A 23,926-nucleotide genomic window follows, 5' to 3' on the forward strand; every position below is an offset into this window, starting at 1 on the left:
CTGCTCTTAACCATTTATTACAACAGTAAAGTTGCAAACCAGTTTTTGAAACTTAATTTGGAGTGTTCCCATTTTGTCGGTGTAATATAAAATGCCAAATTTTACGTCCCTTACAAATGTGAAGGAACGGGATTCCAAATCAAACTGCCTGTATTGAATTATCAATCAGGCCAGATGGTCGTGACACTCAAGAATTTCAGCCCTTGCTGCATTAGCATAGTCATGCACTTTATGTGGTCATTTCATCATCCTGATATTTTGTTGCAAATGTTTGTCCCACAGCTGTTGCAAACCCATAGTGGCTGTAATGGGTTTGGATTAATTGATGAACATTGTCGAAGAATTGGCGAAGTCCTATGTAGCATTTTTTAGCATTTAAGTTGAAGTTGTTGTAGAGCTTCTCATTGTGTGCAGGTGGATCTTTCTCAGTGTTTGCTCATTTTGTATATTAATCTTCATGTGTTATGAAACAAAGGGCAGAGAAGCATTAATACGTGTATGCAATGTGTAATCTAAGTTATTGTAGGCGAAAGGGAAAGTTCCAGCACTGTACCTTTGGTATCTTCGGTGAAGTAAGAGAAATCGATGACCTTGCTTTATATAGCCTACAGGCTGAAGAACCTTAGGGAGTCTGAGTATATCAAGGTCTGTGAAGCAGAATTCACATTCAGGTAGTGTCTCTGCGTACCTATTCACATTAGGCTTTTGTTGATTCAACATCATTAAGTATAAGACTGGAGTCATGTTGCTAACAGGAACTGCTCTGGCAAAACGATATTGATTTACTTAAAATACACAGCTATCGTTCAGCACCAGCACTAAACAAACACTTATTTAACTTCAGTAGGTTATAATAAGGAAAGGGCCTTTTGCAGAATACTGTAGTATACACTTCACTTGGGCGATAATAAAATCAAATTTTAAATACAAATATTTTTTTAATTTACCTTATATTATTTTATTTCCTACTGTAGGTATCAAAAGAATATTGATAATCCGAAGTATTAATAAATAGCAAATGGTTAGTTAATTGGTGCTGCTGTTGGTGTGTGTTTGGATCTGTGTGTCTGCCCTGTTATCGGCTGGCGTCCTGTCCAGGGTGTACCCTGCCTTGCTCCTGTTGCTTGCTGGGATAGGCTCTGACTCCCCCATGACCCTGAATTGGGTGAAGTGGTTAGAAAATGGAAGGATGGATGATATAAAATATCAACCGATAATGACAGAAAATGAACAAAAAGCTTAAATGTATTTAAAACGATGTTAAACCCATTACACAAGCTGTTAAATGAATAGAACATGTAACATATTTTGTTTGCTTCTTACTTTCACATCTTACCATAAAACAAATGCAACATCGTCATAACCCATCTGATCTCACTATAAATTCAGTATTAGTCAGAGCAGTGTGTTTAGTCCTTTCTTCATCAGAGACCTGCTGTACTTACAGAAACCACTTTATTTTTTTTTAATTTTAGCAGACTACGTACTGTATATATTTATTATTTGCATAAAAGACATAACATTTCACTGATGAACAATTACATACAGTATCTTAAGCACTCTTTGCTGTGCTAAGTCTCAGATTGGGCCTCTATAATATAAGAACACTAATACAGTAAAAAAAATGTGAATAGTTGTGTTTTTTTGAAGTTCATAGTCTAAAAGTGTATTTCTCACATTTGAAGTGTAATATATTTTATATGAGTTACTGTATAAGCAGGAATTAAGTAAATATTAGTTTTGTGTCCAAATGCTGTCATATTCTATGAAATGTAAAAGCTTGTGGGCAAAGAGATTACTATTCTTTGAAGTTACATTACACAATTCATACTTTTTGACGAAGGCAAGTTTCTACACTTCATATTTGCAAAGCATGTTGAGCAAGATTTCTCAGGCAGATTTTTGTTGGTTTTATGTTAATCTTATATCACTTGACTGTATTTGCTTTGTTGCTTTTACAGCATAGACTCAAGATGTGTCTGGCAGCTATTAATCAGTGCTGGCCCCACTGCTTATAGCCAAATGCAACAAGCCCAAATGACTGGCTGCCAACGTTTTCCCAAACAGTTGCTGATTTTCTGGAGCTTTGCCAAACCAGAGCATATGGAATAACTTTATTATGAAAATGAACTTGCAAACTTGCATGTAAATTCACTCTGTAAAGTGTGCTTTTCTGCAACAGGGAAACCAACCGTTTTTGTCATAAAAAGCTCTGGCGACAGAGGCACAAAATCAGCATTATTGCTTATTCTGCAAGCATTCTAATATATTGCTATTTCTATTAATGTAATAAATGTTATTTAGTTCAAATTTTAACTTAATGCATTACTTAATGCCGAACTTAATTTTCCATTTGTGAGGGCAGCATCGTGGTGCAGTGGTTAGCCCTGGGTTCATTCCCAGTCCTGGGTTGCTATCTATGTGGAGTTTGTATGTTCTCCCCATGTTCATGTGGGTTTCCTCCAGGTGCTCCGGTTTCCTCCCACTACCCAATGACACACTGGTTGGTTAATTGGCTTCTGGGAAAATTGGCCCTGGTGTGAGTGTGTATTTATTTGTGTCTGTGTGTGCCCTGTGATAAACTGGCGTCCCACCCCGGGTGTATCCTGCCTTCCGCCCATTGGTGACCAGGTGAGCAGGCTCCGGCGTCCCCACAAACCTGAATTGGAAGAAGTGGTTAGAAAATGGATGGAAGGGTATAATTTGGATCAGTTCTTTGCTTTGTATTATTGACTGAGCAAACTCCCATCAAAAGGCTTTTGGTTTCTGAAGAGGCTGACATAGCTCACGGCTCATTGCTTGACCTGTCATAGTGATATTGCGAAGGACTTTAAACGACCGTGATCTGGTCATAGAGTGTGGGTAGTTCAGGTGGGGAGCTGCGTCAGCATGCGTAGTCTGCAAAGGAACAAGGAAAGTTGTGTTTTCTCTCTTCTCTTTGCTGCACAGAGTATGGGTGTTGAAAACTGGGCTTTGTTGCCAGTGGTTTGTTGTGTCCTCCTTTCAGCATCAGAGATGATGGCCATCTGAGAGTCTGCAAGAACGTTTGACTTAACTTCCAGACCAAAACCTAAGCCTGACGCCCTGGTATATTATCCCCAGCGTATAGGATAATGACTTTTCATAATGACCTGTTTTAATCATCTACTGTATATGACTGTATTGTTTTCTGTCCATTAAACAGCCTTGAAAACAATATGTTTTTGGTTTTAATTTTAAGTAAATCCTGTGGTTCATTATTCAGTAGTGGTGGATTCATTGTAGATCTTTAGTTTTCATTTTGTTGAAAAATGTTTTCTAGCTTCCGGAACAGGAAACCTGATTCCAGTGCCATAGCCTTTTATAGTTGCAGATATCACATGTGGTTCTCTAAGTTGTGAATATTTCTTAGCACTTGATGTGTGTTATTTCTCTAGCTGCTTGTAAACATGAAGTGTTATAGTGTTTTGCTTTATCTCTCACAAAGATGTTGTGAGTGAGAAGTTACATTTCTCTTTTTCTGTCATGTGGTCCTGGATCTTTATTGTTTTCTTGAAATTTACTGATACTTGTGCATTTTCTGTTTACAGTTACCTTTCCTTAGCGCTTATTCCTGGTATTTGCCAAGTAAAATTACTGTATTTTGATAGGAAGAATAATGGTCTTCACAACAGTATCATTAACAAAAGCTGTCTGTTGAAATTTAAGTCAAGAAAGTCAGTAAACGTTATGTAGTTTAAATAAAACATCCCTCTATAGTTGTATGACAGCACTGCCTGACTCCTGCAAGAGCCAGTTTTTACACAGAGGGTTGTGGGAGTGTGGAACACACATCCCCTCTATATTATGAAAGCTGATACCCTGTCTATTTTCAAGAAACAGCTGGACAAACCGGACAGTTTGCTACATTTCTTATATTCTTAAATAAAGCAGACAAAAGCATAGGCCTTAGTAATAGTTCACCCTTTTGCATCATGGATGCTACTATACTAATAGCTAAGCAGAAAGCTGGTATTTCCACCCATTTATTTTCTAACTGCTTCTTCTAATTCTGGGTTGCAGGCAAGCAGTGGGCGCAAGGCAGGATACGCCCTGGGCAGGATACCAGTCCATTCCAGGACACACACAGACACACACGCACACACTCACACACTCACACCAGAATCCAATTAATCTACCAGTATGTTTTTGGACTGTGGGAGGAAACCTGAGCATCTGGAGGAAACCCACACAAATGCAGGGAGAACATGCAAACTCCACACAGACAGCACCCCAGGAATTGAACACAGGGCCCCATCACTGCAAGGCTGCAAAGCTAACCACACCTTGCTGTCCTTAAAGCTGGTATTCATACCATAAAATATCATTGTTACTTATTTGGTTTCTTCCTTATTGGGATGAAAAAGGTATAAACCTAGCCAAACAATACTTATTTTCTTGCTATCACAGCCCTTTCTTCCTGTAGCTTACAGCAAACCAACATACATGTTTTATTTTAGAGCATGTCTAATAGGATGAGATGTCTAATAGCGAGGAGAACTATGTGCAGTACTGTATAACTAAAAAGGGTGACTGTCTGGAAACAGTGTTGATAAAAGTAAGTGGTATTTGAGCTCACGAATATCGCAGCAGTTATTTGCAGCAGTTATCCATATCACCATGTCCATGTCCAGTGTTTATCCATGTCTAGCATCATACTTAATAATAACTTTTATTCCTAAAGCGCCTTTCCAAACCCAACGCCTTGCTTCATCTGTCCTAAAAAAGCAATGTGAGAAATTGCCAAGTCAGATGTGTTAGAAATTGCTTTTCTGCACCCATGATTTTTTAGTCGCAGTCCAAAACCACATTTTCTAAAACAGATGTTGTTAAAGTATGTAACTGTGACAAGAAGACTTAGAATAGTCATTCAGTTATGTCCATAGGTACAGCTTAACAAAATGTAAAACGGACTATTTCTCTAGTTCATGTAATGTCTTTGTCAGGAAGATGTAATTAATCATTGGGTGAATCCTGTTAAGTGGCAAGTCTAGTGGTTTTTAAGCTTTTACTTTTTGGCAAATAAAAAAACAAAAGCTACATCAGCATGTCTGTTCTACTGTTCTAGAAAAAAAAACCCTTTCCTCTCTGAATGATCAAGAAAAAATCTGAGTTTGAAACTATACCCTGCTATCTACAGATATTCTTCATGTACAACAATGGCAAAGAAATTTTTGAATTAAGTGTTATAAAAAAGGCTGAAATGAAAATGACTTTTAAATGTGTTAATTAAAAACCTTAATCTTAGTAGCCTTATTTGTTAGAGCATTTTAATGGTCTAAAAAGTATATCAGCACTCATATTTCCAGGACCATCTCTGACAGTAACATTAACTCAGTAACATTACAAATAATTGAGGCATATTATTGCTTAAATCTGCTTGCATATCCATCTATGTAAGTTTCTAAGTGGGGGAAAAAGCAAGTTAAACTAGTTTGTTTTTCTCAGAGGTGTGTGGGATAGGATACTGGTGTTGTAATGAAACAGCAGTTTCAGGAGAACTGTGATGTAGTGAGAACTCTTTTCTCTCCTATTTTAATTGCTATCAGTGCCTTCCTGTAGTGTTTGTCAGAGATGGAACAAACGACTGATTAAGCACATGAATACAGATTCTTCTCCGGCCAGTCAACCAGTTAACTACGTGGGGTGGCCTTTTCCTTATGGAAAAGGGAAAACAAATGTATTGATCATTTTGTTTGTGTTTTATGGGGAGGGAGCAAAATTATGTTATTGGATTTTTGTTTGGGTTCCTGGATGGCTCAGTTGTGTTTGCTTGACAATCCTGAACTTTATATATCAAGCTAACCTTCTAAATGGATTTCCGTGGCAAACACTTTTGTCTTCAAGCAAACAAAGTTTCCAGTTTAGGAAAACAGTATGTTTCTGCAGTGCCTTTATTGCCTTTTTTAGTGCTTTTGGCCTGTGATTTGCTCAGAAAGGAGAAGGGCACCTTTGTGTTATCGCTGACTTCCAAATCAAAATGTGCTTATTTGAACATTAGGGATAAAGTAAGAGACCAGAGATGTCTAACTGTGAACCAGGTGGATATACCACCGCTGTGAGGTTTACAAATCTGCTGTCACAGTCAGTTGTTTTCATAATCAAAAGAGATCAGGGAAAGACAAGCTTGCGAAGTCATCAGATTTGTTGAGATGCAATTTAGGTTTTTTTCAGTTAATCTACATTTTGCTTATGTATTCAAAACCTGTACTGCTTTCTTTAGCACACGAAAGGAGGAAATCAGCTGATAATAAGTCTTTGCAATTGACAGTAATCTGAGTATGCATTAGAAAATGGGAACATTAGATCTAACTTCATTATTTCCAGAGATTGGCCTTGGCATTTTTTGCATTTTTATTATGGTGGACAGTTTTGTGGTGTCAATCTGTTTGCACTCTATAACCACTTTGCTGCTATTCACTGATAAAGCTAACTTTCATGCTGCAGAGCTCTAAAAACCCGGGAGAGTGGCGATACACTTGTTCATTTCTGTTTTTTCCAGTAATCTTTCGGCTCAGCGGGAGCTACTTTAGTATGCAGACCTGACCTGGCTCCAATGTGTTTTCCCTCCCTCATGAAAAGGGAAGTGTCAGACCTTTCCAAGCTCCGATTTCCAGCATGGCTGAGTTGTAGCAGGACTTTGCCATTGTTTATTCTTTTAAGACAGTTTTAAGAGCACATGAAGAATGCATTATGTGTGCCAGAGATGGATAAGGTAACATATTTTAAGCTAGTCATGGACATTTAATTACATGTGGACTTATAATGCAGTGTTCCTCATTGTTTTTGTGAAAAGCAATGAAAAATTGGCCACTAAGTTGAGAAAATACTTTTTTAAGCAGCACACTCCAGAAGCATGAGTCACGCAGTGCTTGGTGTGCCATTAAAGAACATGGTTGAATTCATTTCCTGTTTCAGATACTCCAAGCCTAGCCAGAAAAAAACACTCTTCTAGTCAGTGGTAATAACATGGCATTAATGTTAATCCAGTAAAGGTTAGGCTTCATTGACTGTTAAATGTGTTGCTATGAGTAACAAGAAAGGTTCTGTAGTACTATTTCCATTCCTTTCTTAAATAGTTGTTTTCATATTTCAGCTACAGTATGTTACCATTTCCCTATAAAGCGTATATATTAGCAAAAAAAAACTCAATGTCCTTGCATCGATTTTTAAACACATGTAAAACATTTTTTTTGTTTTTATGGTTTGTCCCTTGATTATAACATATTCATTTGTTCATTTGTTGTGTTTTGTTACTATTATAGGGTGTATTAATGAATAGACACAGATTTCACTGGTGTACAAAAGGACATCCTGTAATAGAGTAGCAACATTTTTATTTTTCTACTTCTACATTGATGTTTTCTGGGATTCTGTATTTTTAAAATTCTATTCAGCCTCCTATTTTTCTTTGGCAGTTAACATTTTTTGTGGCCTCTTTTCTGCAGGTTTCAAAGCTCTCAGTGGCATGTTACTATGGAAGGACAGCACAGCCATCACCAACACAATCTAGAGGATCATAACAAGCTCCTCTATAACCTTCCCGGGCAGAATTATCAACATGAAGGCCAGGTGAGCATTATTGCAGCTATGATCTTTTTACTACTTGAAATCTGTTGCAGATTCTATGCTCTGTATTTTACAGATCTTGCAGAAACAAGAGCCACGTTAGTCCAGTATGAGTCCCATCTTTTTTGAACACATACAAATGTGCAGAAATGTATATGATCATTGACTAAAGGCACCATGTTTTTCAAAATGTTATACACGAAGCAACCTTCAAAAGAAGAAAACATTTACATTTGTTTGTGGAAAGTTTTGCTGGTATTGAACCGTCTCTTTGGCGTGCGGATCTCTTCAGCAGCAGATTTTTCTGGTCACATTTCAGTATTTTAAACATATTATGTTGGCAACTAAACCCTTGTTCAGCAGAAGTTGCAGGAAGATTCCAGTTATTTTGCTTATTGAAAGCATCTCGTTTCAGTTTCTTTTAAATGTGATTAAGCTTATTTCCATGGTAAAAGTGTTTTTGAAAAAAAAAAACAATTCAACATTTTTCTCACTAATTTTGTTACGTTTTCCAAACAATCCTCCAGTTTTCTTTGTCTGAATTTATTTTCTTTCTTCTGTTTAAATGTATTTTTTTCCAGGAACTCCCCATTTGGCATTTGGTTGGAATCTTGCTTTACTTCATAAACACAGGATGTATTTCTGAGTGTAAAACTAAGGCCTCCAAAATCTTTTGTGCGAAAAAGGCAGAGTGTTTTGTTTCATCCTATAATGTTAATCTGTTTTCAAAAGGCCTACCACAGGAACACTTCAATAAAACCTCTAGTCTTCATTTATGTAAGCCTTTCATATAATTTAATGCTTAGCTGGGATATGACAATAGAAATCAGCCCCAGGCTCTTAAATATATTACTGGAACCCCCAAACCCCCTCATTTTGTCAAATTAAGTAATTTAGCAATATTTAATCCCCTTGATAAATCCAGTGATAATACCCAGTTGCTGTTTCAAAATTAAGGTTAATTACCACTTCATTTGGCAAGGCAGAGGCAGCACGGCAATTATTCCATGAAGAAGCACTGGGTTTGTTCTGATGTAATGGATATTTTCATGTCACTTGGTGGAGTGGAGTCGAGTTTGTAATTACATCGTTGTTAAGTGCAATTAGCAGCTAATACTGAACATCTGCTGCAGCCGTGATTCAAGGTCTTCTTTTTAGCCCAAGGGCCATTCTTGAAGAGGCGAATGAAATATTTCATCCATTTTTTGTTTTTTTAACGATCGTGTTTTTCTTTACCTACAGCCTATTTGTAGCAAAATGGCTCCTTCCTCTGAAACAGTACTTTGTATCAATTGCAGAGTAACATGATGCACAGTATACGCGTATGGTGGGGTATGATATTTTATTGCAGATATTCAAATATTTTCTAAGCTCTTCTTCGAATTCTGGGTCGCGGGGGAGCTGCAGCCTGCTCTGGCAAGCAGCAGACACGAGGCTGGTACACCCTATACCGGAAAAAGGATGCCAGTCCATCGCAGGGCACAGACACAGACACGCACACACACACCTAGGGCCAATTTTATAGAAGCCCATTAACGTACCTGTTTGTCTTTGGACTGTGAGAGGAGACTGGAGCACCTGAGGAAACCCGCATGAACATGTGGAGATGATACAAGATGATACAAATTGTATAGCACTCATGGTCCAGAAATGAACCCAGAGCCCTAGAACTGCAAGACAGTGATGCTAACTGCTGCGCTACGGTCCTTCGGTTATTTTTCGACAATACTTTATTGTCTGAATGATGTATCATTCAGACGTATGTATCCATTTCCCTGATAAGTCATCAAATGCACAGTGTACAGTGTGTCACATTGATGGGATTGATGGAATCGGTGTCCATCAGTCTGCGTTGCTGAAACAAAAGGTAAAGAGGTGAAATGTAGTGACTGCCTATAAATACAAGTAGCATCAGACCTGTCTAACTGCTCGACTTTCCATTTAATCCCAGGGTCTCCAGGGTTGTACCATCAGTCTTCCAGGAGGGCGGCTGTATACTTACACCACTAGGGAGCATGAAATTGTGATTTATATATCACAAAGCTCCTTCCCTGACATTGTGTCCACGAAAGGTATACACAAAGGACCCATGATGTCCACAATTCTGAAGTCCCATCCAGACAGGTTCAGTGCCCTGTACAGTATATAGCAACTCAGTCTCCCCAGATAATCAGGGAAGAATTTGGCTCTTGCAGAGACTACCTGAAATGAGCTACAGGATATTTGCTAACAGGTGTTGTTCTAGTTGGTAATGATCAACAGTCCTGCAGTTCTGACCGAGCAATTTATACTCCTGATATACTCAACATTCTGATCCTTACAGTCTGTAGCCAGTTTAAGGCTGGGCTAACTTATCTGAAAACTGATCAGGAGTCAGTAAACAGTAGTCTTATGTGTTGCCTATGGCTTAGCATACAACAGAAACTCCTGTGGCTTGCAGCCAGTGCTTAATTTGTAAAGCACATGGTGCTGGAGCTCAGCATGCACGAGAGAGTGCATATACAAGGGGCCATGGAGATACTGGAACACTTAATTGCAACATGCTCATAACTTCAGTGAAACACACTTTCAATATATAATAATATACAATGAATACTGCTTTATTTATGGTACAGTTCAACAATGATGGTAGTGTTTAAGAATTTCTTTATATAATCTCCAACTGGCCTATACTGTCTGTGTAACGAAGCTCCGTGCAGCGAATGTGATAGAAATGACATCACTCCCTGGAAAACCTAGATGGTATAGAATTCTGCAGGCCAGTTTTCCGAAAGACCCTGACAAGACCATTTTGTTTTTCACTCAGCGGAATTAGCTGATGTCTAGGGAGCAACACTGTGTCCTCTCTGAGCTAGCGAGTGACCAGGATGAGCAAGTCAGTGAGACAGGTTTTATCCTTCCTCTCCGTTAAGTACGAAATAACATCTGAAACTGTTTATTATGGTAAGAAAAAAGTTTTCTGGAAAGTAAATACTTAATAAAGAAAATATTTTTCTTCATGTTCAGCGTGCATCCAACCATAATTTGACTGCCTTATCCAATTCAGGATCGCAGGGAACCCAAAGCCTATCCCAGGAAGCACTGGGTACAAGGCAGGATACACCCTGGACAGGACACCAGTCCATCACAGGGCAGACACAGACACACACTCACACCAGGGACAATTTTCCCAGAAGCCACATAACCTACCAATTTGTTTTTAGAAGGCAGGAGGCAAATGGACACAATGGGAGGTCAACTGTTTCCCCCTATCAATGGATTGTCAAAATGTAAATAGTGAATGTAAATGATGAAAGACAGACAGGAGTATAACTCTAATGGCCAATTGAAACTAATACCTAGAAGAAATAATTGATTGTATGAAGGAACATGTATTACATGTAAATAACCTGTATACACCTTAAATCTGGAATAAAATGTATTCTTACAAAGGAAAATTAGTATGCTTTTGGACTGTGGGAGGAAAGGGCAGACCATACAAACTCCACACAGATAGCAGCCCAGGTCTGGAGTTGAACCCAGGGCTGCCTTGCTACTTTCAATTGTTCAATAATAAAATCAAAGCAATAAAAATCGCACAGGTGGGAGCAAATATTCTCGTATGTCATTGCAGTAAGAAGTAATGAGTTATTGATGTGATGTGTTTCAGGTATAAAGAGAGCCTCATATCTAATTAAATTAAAAGGAGACGGGATGGAAGGGTCAAACTTTTGTTAAATACTATTTGCTAACAGCATGATTAAAAAATACAATTTATTTCAGAAATATTATTGCTGCTGATTTTATTGTGTCCAGAAAAACCAAGACTTGATATCTGAGCGCTGTGTTTTAAATATTTACTTCCTTTACACTTACTTTTTCTTCATGTTTGCCACGAGGCACTCGACAGGAAATTGTGTTCGAGGCAATAAAGTTTATGATTTGTTTATAATGAGTTTTTCATTCACTTCAGCCCTGAACTCTAAGCCTCTTTCTGGGTTGTTTTTCTTTCTCAGGTATGTTTGTGAAGCCCCAAGCCATAAGTGTGCTATTTAAATTATCTAAATGTCTACAGTCTCATAAATGTTGTAAATAAAGAGTTTTCCTTGGCCTTCTAGATAGCTGTAATTTTCCAAAGAAAGAAAGGCACTGCAGCCTGTAATTATATAACATAAGTGTAGCCCAATACATGCCACTGTGAGGTTTGTCCCAACATTTTAATAGTCAAAAGGCATTTTTCTTGTTTTCATATGTACTGTACAGGTATATTGTTATACATTGTGAAAGTGGAATGTTACAAATTGCTTTGATGTTAAATCTATTTAAAAATGAGTTAGGACACACGTACCTATTTCAATTTAAGAAACCTAATAGGCGTCTTTAATATCCTTTCAGAAGTAGGCCTGAGATATTAGACCCTTAGACGAGAGCATTACTTTTTTTTTGTTTCTTGTACTGTATGTACTTTACAGTACTTGTTATACAGTAGTTTTACATTTCACACTGTACCTCCATATTTCATCAAAGTATAAATTTCAGGCTATGATTCACATTGATAATCACAAGAATCACAAGCACCTTTTCCTGACTTTTTTCAAGGACAGACAAGGACTTTTGGTGATGCCTTTTCTAAAGTGCTTGGCAGCATACTGTTCTGTTTTTAACTCCTTGTCTGGTCCTGTTTTCTCTGTAATATCAACATGCTGTTTTTTAAAAAAGATTTTATGCCTAGTTTCATTTGCAGTAAAATGCTCTTTTTTTCAGATCCCAATGGGTATTTAACAGCTTTTCTGAATCACTTGAGTATTATATAGTAATCGTGCATATTTTCTCCATTGTGTCTCCTTTGTTATTTTATGAATCGGAATCTTCACATAATTTTAATTTTCAAAGATATTCAAATATTTCTCTACAGCAGATATTTAGAAGTTTGCACTGCATTTGTTTTAAGCTTTTTGGTCTGTCTTTTGAATTAGCTAGTTTATTTTGAATGTCCTATTTTGCATGTTTTTTTTCCACTCTCTCCTTTCCACTGTCTCCATTTCACTTGTATATACGTTTTAAAAATTAAAATTCCAAAAAGTGCAGAAAATAGTAAATACTTTAGACTTCAGTGTAAGCTAAGCATGATGCACACTATGCTGCAATTCCCAAAGATTCATCTGACATAAATTAAATGTTTATTAGCATAAACATATTAAACAGTTATTCGTGTTAAAAAAAGGGTTATTCGTGTATATACTGTATGAAAGAAAATTAGTTGAGTTAATGTGCCAGTTATGTTTATTTTCACATCTAAAATTGTTTAAATCCACCAATTCCATGAATTTAGCTGAAATTCCATTATCATACAACCTCATTAATGAGCAGTAAATTCATTAAGAATGTCCAGTGTAGCAGGTTTGGTCTGGAATGTGTGGCCTCCCTAGAGCATAATTAAAGCCTCTGATGTGTGAGGGGTGAATTTGCTACATCCTGAACTATGATTATGCACAGATGATACCAGGGAGTGCATTTTCCTTCAGGTTATGTACAGGTTTTCATGCATCAAAACACAGATCTGAGGATTACTGGTTTTGGACATTCCATACCTTGTGTTAGGTATTAAATAAAATTCAGTAATTATTTACATCTGATCTCTTTCTCAGCAGAGCCAGTTTTGTTTTTGTATTTGTCTATTTAGGTTTAAGATGTTTTGCTTAGTTTTTATTATAGCCAACATTTAATACAATTAATTAATATGGTAGTACCATTTAATAACCAATACATATTCTTTTAGCTTTATTTGTTTAATAACTAATGCTAATTCTTTTAGCTTTCAATAGTTCTGTAATTTGAACACTTTGAAATATCTACTGTAATTAATATCTTCTCAAAAGCAGAGTTTAAAGGCACTCCAGGCAGTTTAAACACACCATTTAAAAAGTTAATATCAAACTAATAGATGAGCTGGCATTAGTTCACTGCATCCTTTGATTGGATAAAAACCAAAACCATAAAATAAAATTATTTAAAAAACAACTGTGAAATGGACTCCAACATGTATTGTATTGATAGGCCCCATCACAATGTCTATTGTACCACTAAGCAAAGTATTTTTAACTTCTAACAATATTCAAATAAGAGGTTGTTATGTGTGTGTTGTGGGTGCAGCTATACTGAGTGGTATCAGTGAATGCTCTGTGTTAATTACACTAGCAATTATTACAGGATTGGCTATTCTAACGAGGGGAAGCGGTTGGCTGTCATTGCTAGAGCTGACCTGTCTTCTCTGCAGAGGCTGCCGTATCCCAGCTCCCTGTAAAAGCTCCATTACTTTAATCAAGCCTGATGGGCTGTGATAGAGAATGCAAATCTAGGTCATTGCATATGTAAATGTGCAGCTGGGATCTTACGCAGTGCCAAAACACATCAGCTGGGGTGTCTGAGTGTCACCAAGCATTAACTCCAACATGGCAGTCAGACATGAGTGCTAAACACACCCTATAATCTTCCGATTTTGTGCCAGGAAGAATTATCGCAATTACAAATAATGTCAATATTGCACTTTTATCAAATCTGGCCTGATGTTCCCACACCACACAGCAGCATGTCATCATGTTAAGACAGAGTGATGTAGACACTTTTGAAGTTTACTGCACTTTTCACAGGCGGTTAGCCGTATAATACACCAAAATGATGACCATCTCAATACCTTAGATTTTTTTATTTCATTTCACGGAAACACAGATCTTGAAACTTTTTTTACGGCTCTGTCTATTCTGTCTTGATCTGCTGTGAAAACAGTGGATCAAGCTTGGTTTCTGAATATGATGAATGAATATGTCTGTGAAGTCCTTCTCTGTTCTTGGCTTCTGGTTATGAAACAGTGACTTTAAGCTGAGCCATTAATCAGTTCTTTTTCTCAGCAGGTTTGCATGCATAGTTGCACGAAGCTTAACCATTTGGGCTTTTTTGCTAGAGGAGGCACAAGAGGCACTTTCTTACACAGAAGGTTGTGGGACACCTTTGAAAATGACTTTGTGTTTATGATGACACATTGTAGTTCTCCTCCAGGCACTCTGGAGAAGCAATAAAAAGGCAAAAGAGAAAGTAGAGTTAGCTCAAGAAACGTCATGTCAAAATTATACTATGCACTAGTACTGAGAACTGTGCAGGATTTTGGTGACACCATTACTAAAAAGATATTGTTTCTCTGGGATCATTCTAGAGGAGCAATCGGGTACATTCCCTGGGATTAATGAATTACCATGCTTTAACAGGTTAAAAGAAATGGATATAATTCAGTCGTGAATAGAGAAAGACTAGTAGAGGGCCTGTTTTAAAGTATTCAGAGCCTTCAAATGAATTGACGTTCTCCGCCTAATAAGCATCTTTTAAAATCCACACTTGCAACATGAGTCTTAAGAAAGAACTGGAACCTCTGTGGAAAAAGCTTGTAAAACTGAGAGCAGGAGGCACTTTACACAAAGTGTTGTGGGTGTCGGGAACAAGCTATCTAGCCGTGCTGTTAAAGATGAAGCCCTAATGTATTTCAACAAATGGCTTGAATCCTCAGAGACTCAGGTCATTTACTAGCTGCTAGCAACCAAACGAGCTCGATGATCATCTCTTGTTTACAGCCTGCAATATTCTTATTCTTATGCCATGGCACATTAACACATTTACTTGTCATTTTCTTTGAAAATTGAAACTGCAAGGTAGGCAAAGGCCTATACGGATAAAATTATATTAACTGTACAGGCAGTTATTGAGGAATACGGAGCTGTATTGGAATGAAAACGTGCAGACACTGTGGCCCTTCAGGATCAGAATTGAACACCCCTGTTATACAATGTCTATATCCAGGGACAATCTACCTGCTGAAACTGTTCTGGGATTCAGCTGTGTCGCACATTTGCCTTTTCCCATTTTTACCATATTTTTACGACATAAAACTGCCCTCTAGCAAATGGAAGGTGTCCTCTGTTCTGTTCCTAATCCTTATTTTCACCAGTACTGCTTCTGTCATATCATTAATGCTTTTTGTTCAAAGCTGTTTATGGCTTAGTGATCGCTAATAGAACGTAATTACATTTTCTCTTAATTTCCTTGTGTAACAGCTTGAGGAGATGACACAAATGTATTTGCTTTTGTTTTCCTGTTTTCCTCAGGTGGCAGAGAGCTACGTTATGTCAAATCTTTTTGCAATTAATAACAATTAATATATGCAGTACTGTTCCTGTTATGAGATCTTGGCAGTAAAATGAGGAAGGTAATCCACTGGGCCTGGACTTCAGGGGTCAGTCTGGGGTTTAAACCCCAGTGCAGCACTTCTGTCACACCCTGGAGTCAAAGACTTTGCTCTTGGAAAATATTCAGTTATATAAATTATTTAACTGAATACTTCTTGATTATTGCAACTTTCCAGAAGCAAAAATAGCAGACTGCAGCTAGTTTTTATAGTTAAACCACATTAGTATGAAAGACCATATGCAGTGTTTTGGGAATCCATCCAGTGAATATGTAGGAGGAAGTCGGGGCCAGACTGTGTTGAAGGCTAATGTAAATGATCACTTCAGCACAACAAAAGACAGACAGAAACAGAAGTTCTAGATCCTAGTTGTACGCCTCTGTCCACGCCATGCCTCTTGATGAAGAGCTGTCACCAATGCAGGGACAGCCCAATTGAGTTCTATTATACTCTTGATCACTCGCCATTGTCAAGAGATACTTTATATTAGCGCTAATTACTACAAGTGTCAGCTTACTTGAGGACGATCCTCTCTGCCAATTTCAGGCACTTTACCAGAGATGGCTTAACAAAATTAAGATGGCCTGAAGTGAAATTCACAGGGACATGACATCTCTCATTAGCACTGTGCGATGGGCAGATTGTCTCCAGCACTTACATTTGAACTGTTGTTTTTTTCCCCCGTGATAGAGTATTCACTGGGTGTCAGTGAGTACCAAGGGGATCGATCGATCTCTGTTCCCCACTTTTCGGAAGGCCTTGTCCAGATTAAAACTCTTGCCCCACTCTCTAAAACAAAAAACTGTACCCCTTAAATGCCAAGGATTGTTTCAGACTACATGTTCTTTTAGGTAGATGATGTTTTGTTCTAAGCTGTGTAACCTTATAGTCCTGTATAATACATGTGTGCAATGATACTTATATTGTTATCAGAAAAGCTTTGCTAGGAAACGTTTTCTAGTTGTATGCAGTAGTTTTTTACAAGAATAAATATCACAACTGGAGAAATAATTGCATGAATTGGACATAATTTTAGGTTTTCTTCCATGGGCCTATCTTAAATAGTGGGGGATAAAGGGAATTTTACAGACACTTACAGTATGTCCACTAATAAAAATGTCTTTTTTATAGCTCCATCCTGATGTAGAAATTCAGCTCAGTTCGATTCAGTGATTCTACAATGGCTGCTCAATTCCTTGAACCTAAGCTCTCAAAATTAGTCGGAAAAGAGAGGCCGTGAATCTGATCAGACGTAATACTTCAGGTATTTAATAATATGAGAAATCGCATAGTCTTATTATTCCCATCAGTCTGCAGAAATTGAATCCATACATGTGTGTGACCATGTATTCTCTCTGCGATGAATCAGTGTTCAGTAAACTTTGATATGATATAATGAAGAAAGCTGCAGCTTTTATTAAGATGATTAAATCTGGAATACAGTATGAGGAGTGCCAGCACTTTTGTCTGGGACTTGTTTAGCAAAAATGTAATGTCACTGATAGCTGCTAGCATGTGGAGGAGTAACATGAATGAAAGCTGCAGCCCTGTGTTTTGTTACAAAACCTGCAGGACTCCTGATGTTCAGGATCCTGTCAGGATTGTGAATGGGAGGGTAAGAAACGAATGTATAACCTGCACATGGGCTTGTGGAGCAGGTAGTGGTGTGTGGCTGTGCTGTGGGTCGCCTGGGGGCTCAGTGCTGCCAAGAGACTGCCATCTGCTGGTAGCCTGTGTGTACTGCAGCTAATAGGAAGGACAACCTTGCCACATGGCTGGGTGGTCAGAGGCTGTGTCACTTTCTTGCCTGTAGAGGGCCATCCAGAGCTCCTGTCCCCAGGTTGGGTTGTCTGCCCCCCCCCCCCCTCCAGCGTTACAAATTAATCAAAATAATTAACATTACTGGCCTTGACTAATGTGCAGTCAGGAGGGTGGTGAGAGTTTCCAGACCTGTGTTGGCATTTAGAGGAACATAAAGGCTTTAAACCTTTGTACCAGCTTAATAATAATGGAATAGTCAATTCCCTTCTGTACCTGCTGTATATCCTGCATGTTGCACAGTGTGTAACAGTTTATCTGTGGTGTTATGTTGAGCTATTGCAATGAAGAAGGAAACATACAGTATGTAAAGAGCCAGGGTATTTATACTGACTTGTCAAGGTCCAGTCCAGACTATCCAAGGAGGTGATAAAAAACAACAGCGTGTCTAGATTTTTTAAAAGGTGGGTTCAAATGCAAAGAAGTGTTAAAATATATATTTTAAGTGAACCATGAGGGAGGATATGACAGAATTAGTGGATAAGATAAGAAAGAAAAGGTACTAGAATAGTCGCCATTGCGTATTTGAAAATAAACCATGGTACAGTTTATTACAAAATACCATGTTTACTCAATGATGTTTACTAGTAGCACAATACCGTGGTGTATCATTAATTAGCATAGGGATTCTGATGCGGTAAACACAATAGAATTCTGTTCTATTTGCTGCTGACATTATTTCATACAGAGATCATCAGAGCCCACATAGGTCAGGGCCACAGCAGAAGGACATGCTAAAGGTCAGAGGTCTTGCTTGTAGCCACTAGACGTGAAGCCCCTGAGTGACTTGTTTTTTGACTCTGGTAAATTGTGAGGTAGCTTTTACTGCAGACTCACAGCCTAAATGAAATTAAGCTGCCAGTTGACCAAAGAGATTTCCATGGGAACAGCTAATTTGCCAGGTGCTTGCCACAAAAAGTAGGCCATTTTCATCTGGTTTTCCTCTATCCCTCATTGATAAATGTGCAGAAATGATTTTGCATGACAAAAAAAAACATGCAAACCATGTTTGAGTGTACATTTTTGGATGTTTAGGTTGTATTTGTGTTCATCACAAATCACAACGTTGATTACTGTACATTCATGGCTTAAGCAAAGATCCCTGTTTCTTGGGAGTTTTCAATGGTAAAGAACTTAGAACAGGGATATGTTTCTGTTTTCTGACTCTTATTAGTAGCATTTTCTCTTGATTCTTCTTTCAAAATGACCATGTGGAACACGTTGGATAAATTGATTTTCAAGGATGATCAAGATGAGTGTGTTAGACTTTTTTGTACTCCTGAAGTACACTGTACCAGCCTTTGAACTTTGATTCTTTCTCAGAGAAAATGCATGTGAGCAGGTAAAAATGATCAAAACTGTCATTATGTGACCTTTCTTTTGATACGGACTTATGTTCAAAAGAACGGCCACAAAATCATGTCAGAACTCAGCTGAAAAGTGTTATGCACACAAAGGTCAAAATCAATCATGTAGGTTATTAATCCTTTTCAAGCTATCCTCACTGAAATACAGTACTAGCTAAGTAGCAGACATCTAAATATACTGTATAGTGCTTATATGAGACTTCAGCATTGCTACATCGTACTCTATAATGTTATTTTGCGAGTGATTTGCTTTTAGTCAAACAGCAAAAGAAAAATGGTATGCAGTATTGTCTATTGATTTGGCAGTAGTCATGTTGCTTGGATAGCCATTTGTATTGAAACGTGAGAGCTTGCTATTCAGCCTTAAAGGGGTATAATAATGGCACATCCATGTTGAAACATGAATCCCACATTGCAATAAAAGGAAGAGTCTTATTAAGAAATTCCTTTCAGGTGTGGTCGCTGAAACAAAACAACAAGCAAACAAAAACCCCACTGTGAGCATGGTCTTAATAATAAATAGTTGAACTGAATTACATACAGGTAGGTGGGTTTACAGGATGGCGACTGTGTTTTTTATACATACAGTACTGTAATTATCATTCATTTGGTTAGCAGATGCCTTTATCTAGGGCAGCTTCTAATTAAGTGTTTAGAAAATAACACCGATTAATGCCAAATATTGAGCAAAGAGAAAGTCATGGCATGAAAATGAACAAAAACTTTACACATATTTAAAAAAAAGCTAAATTATTTTTCTGGAAAATGGGATGTTTGCACGTCTCTGTTACGACAGCTGTATTCGTGCAAGAAGGATTAACTTAGCCTTTCGTCTCTCCGCAGAGAAACATGTCTTCCTACCAGTTCTGCTGCACCCTGGCTAATTTCCGAATCGAGAAGAAAATCGGCCGAGGTCAGTTCAGTGAGGTGTACAGGGCAACGCATCTTTTGGATGGAAGACAGGTTGCTCTGAAGAAAGTCCAGGTATGAAGGCTTAATTCTTTAACACACCTTTTAGATGTTTAATGGGTTTTCATAGGAGGAGGATTGGAAGCATTTTTCTCTCATTAAAAATGAAAGAAGTGGGATTCCTGTATTTATAAATGTAATTATAATAAAAACAAAACACTTCTTCTTCCTTCTAAAACACCAAGGACAAACTGTAAGTGCCCACAAGTTCTCAAGGCTACTAGGATCCCTATTCATTCCTTGAAGTGTGCGTTGCTTCCATATTTTAAAATGGAGGTAAATTGATTAAAAAGAAATATTATTGTCCAGCATGTAAAATGTAGCAATGAAATACATTAATATACTAAATGATATTTAATGGGGAATTAAATTAGTAGTAAACCAAGTTAAGAAAATATTTTAGACATTTCAACATGCGTTGATGTTGGTGTTTTCTGTAATAGATATGATCTAATAGAAAATGTTAATTTCTTTACAGATTTTCGAAATGATGGATGCAAAAGCAAGGCAAGACTGCATTAAGGAAATTGACCTTCTTAAGGTGAGACAGTGCTCTGCTGTTTAGTCTTTCGTCTAAAATAAAAAAAACAATTGATTATTTCAATTCATAATGGATAACACATTGAAGGGAAAAAAACTGGACAAATACATTTGGGGTTTACTGTTCTTTCTTAAGAGCTCAAGAGTGTCCGCACATCTGACTCAAGTTTTCTGGTAACTTCACAAAACAATGGCTGCTCACATTTTAAGTGTGAAATAGTTTATATGAAATTATTTGTACATCAAGAACACTGGCAAATCCCTGCACAGTTTGTGACCACTTAGGGGTGTCAGGAGCAGAAAAATATATAAAAAAAATCAAATGGATAAACTGACACTTTAAAGAGCAAATAGTTGTGTCAAAAGGCACAACAACAGATGTTTAAGCCACATGCCACTAACATATATCTAATCCAAGCTGAACTCTAATGCTCAGGCAGTCATTCTCCTCCTGATCATTTAATCAAGTATAGTTTAGCATATGGACTTCTGTTCAGACTCTCATCAGTGGCCCAAATGGACATAAATCAAATGTATGGTTTCAATTGACAAATATATACCCATCTGCCTCCTTCTTCTGGACTGATGCCTTTTACCTCTTGGTTGAAATAGATGTTTCCAGTTATCAAGGGTTTTGCATAATTCTGTGGTTTTATCTTTGATTCTAGACTTGGGCATCATCTGTGGGCTTGCCTCCTGATATCCACAGATTTACTTGCTAGCTAGTTTATTTGTCGTCGTTAAATTGTCTTTGTGTGTGTGTGTAAACTCTGGAATGGACTCGTGTATCACACAGAATTTATTCCCACTTTCTTTCCTGTGTTTCTAACATAGTGTCGTGTAACGGATTGATTCGTTATCAGCCTCGCTTTTATACTGCATGTACTGTATGCAGTTTTTTGTATTCATGACGTTATTTTTATGAATAACTTATTTTAAAAAAATGATATTCACCATTTTTTTCTATTTATCCTAAGTTTTAGTCTCATAGTGATGAAATGTTACAGAACTGTCTGTATGTTCACTTATGATACATATCTGGAGAAATGCATATATACAGTATATGAAGACATTTAGTTACTCTGTAATATTTCAAAAAGCAATATACTGTAGTAGAACAGCTTGAAGTTCCTCAGTGACCTCACCAAACAATCTTCTCAATAAGGCACTGTTGCATATTTATAAAATGCAGCAATATATTGACTTCATATTTTAGCACAAAACTGAAAACCAGTTAACATTAACAAATGTCAGGAATATACAGTACTGTATATACGACACTGCAAAAACTGTAGGATTTCCAGTATGCCACTGAAATGCAGCTGCAAGAACAGGAAATGTCGGTTCTCTAGTTTTCTTGATGTCAGAGAGCCCATTGTTTGTAAAATGGGGTTGTTTTTCCTTTGATTTTTTTTAAAGTCGTATATTGTGCAGATTCTTCTTGTGTTTTCCTTGGCAAGCTTTGCTGCTTTCTTCTACGCTTGGCGCCATGATATTCAACTTCAATTCATTAATTTTTTCCCTCGCTACTTTTCTTTCTCGCTACATCTCTATGCGTTTTTTAGTTTTAAAGAATGTTTGGAAGAAAGTAGTCTCCAGCTGGCTGAGAATAGATATGGGCCTTGACAGTTTCTATGCTGGCATTGTCTGTGCAAACACCCCTTCATTTACCCCACGGCTACTGTAAATGCATCAGCCCTTTGTCTTCTAACATAGGGAGGCTACAGCTCATCCACTCTCAAGCCAAGCAAGGTCAAATGAAATATATCTGTATGTGCCCTTTACATCTTAAATGCATTACTTGGAATTTGTCGGTGAGTCACCGGAGCTTCGGGAATCTTCCTCTTTATCAAAATACGCTTGCTAATTGCAAAATAAAATACAATCAATTGTCCACGTTTGTATGATTGGAGTGGAATTGTGTGGTGCTCTGTGGGTTTTTGTATTTCTAGTCAAAACATTTTCTACTCTAGGACCTGTCAATAAAGGAAAAACGAAACACAGGGCATCACACTGTAATTTAGCCTTCAGTGTGACATTAACTTAAACAGTAGTCTCCGTTTCTGAGAGGTTTTTCTTTAACCTCTTCATTCACACTGCTAAATACTTGCACACTTAGTCATATCCAGTATTCAGTGAGAGTCTGAACGATTACATCAGAGCCAACAAAGTACGGTACAAAGAGCAGTTAAGTGCTTGTCAAAGCAGTTGTAGAACCCTTTAAAAATGTCTTTTAATTTGCATCAACATTGGAAAGACACTTTCATTGTAAAGGGGATTTGTATGTGATTTGCAAACCTGCAGGAAAAGCCATCATTCTAACAAGCGTTTTTTTTTCTAATGACAGCGAACGGGTCAGCATATTTGATAATGTACTGCAGGTGCAGTTTTTCTCTCAGCAGACTGGGCGAAACTGATGTTGCTTGTAGACACAGTAGCAAGGAGTATGAGGCAAACTCTGAACTTTCTGTCAGTGTCAGAGCTGGGAACGTACTGCCTTTCACTGCTGGAATTTAATAACTTGTCAAATCAATACATCTGCAGCTTGTCTCACATTAAGTGATAGGTCCCATGCCAGTTGTACTTTACAGCTACATAAATTAAGCAGATGACATTTTTACAATTTGCAGTCACATTAGTGGAAAAATCATTCATTTCTCACGTTACAAATTTTACATTGAATGTGGCAGTCATAAAAACAGGATTTATATCACAGCCATATGTGCAGAGGATCTGCTTTGTGTTTAATGGGTAGTTTGAGAGGCAGTGTGGTCATTGTGGCTGGGTCTGAGGAGACAGCCGGGAGTTTTTGGTTTTGCCTTCTGACACTGTAACATGATGATGTTGGATAGTATGAGATGCGCTTCGATAACCAGCTGTGCTTTTTTGAAACATAAAACTGTGACTGAGGTGTAAGCAGGACGAAGTTCATATGTATGTATACAGCAGTCACCAGTGCATTTAAGTGTTATAATAAGAAAAATCACCAACATTGTCAAAGTCATCCTGACATTTAGCAGGCTGGTAGCTCAGAAGAAATGTCATTCTGCTGTCTTTCTCATTAATTCTTAATCAACTCAGTATGCTGCAGCTCACCTTGCTGGACACAGGCAAGGTGAAGAAAACATACACTCATCTTCCAAGCTGCAGTGTGAGCCCCTCCTTCTCTTTCTACATTAAAAGCCAGCAAAACCTACAGTATAGCAGAGCTGAGGTGTCAGATGAAATAGTTAGCAAAGCTCTGTCTGATTATACTATAGGCTCGGGGGTACGAAGCCAGTCACAACAGTTGCTGTTGTGTGATGCCCCTGTCTGACCTTCAACCCATCCATGCCCTTACAGTGCTCAGTTATTTGTCCATCATTTTTTAGGAGATCATGTACAGTATGTCAAAAACCACATGGCGCTTCCACAGCGAGTTTATCACATGTCC

The 23,926-nt window shown here is 37.8% G+C and overlaps 1 protein-coding gene across 2 annotated transcripts in view; it reads left to right on the forward strand.

Annotated features, from left to right (window-relative positions):
• Positions 1–23,926, forward strand: part of LOC148816047 (serine/threonine-protein kinase Nek6-like) — a 116,033-nt gene that overhangs the window by 41,451 nt on the left and 50,656 nt on the right. For both annotated transcript variants that reach the window (XM_088940609.1, XM_088940607.1), the window contains 3 exons: positions 7,467–7,590; positions 19,828–19,968; positions 20,432–20,494. In XM_088940609.1, the coding sequence (XP_088796735.1) occupies positions 7,495–7,590; positions 19,828–19,968; positions 20,432–20,494 (300 nt within the window). In that variant the 5' untranslated portion in view covers positions 7,467–7,494. The remainder of the gene's footprint in view (positions 1–7,466; positions 7,591–19,827; positions 19,969–20,431; positions 20,495–23,926) is intronic.

Source organism: Atractosteus spatula, chromosome 23, assembly GCF_055471065.1.
Source record: "Atractosteus spatula isolate fAtrSpa1 chromosome 23, fAtrSpa1.hap1, whole genome shotgun sequence".
Taxonomy (NCBI): domain Eukaryota; kingdom Metazoa; phylum Chordata; class Actinopteri; order Semionotiformes; family Lepisosteidae; genus Atractosteus; species Atractosteus spatula.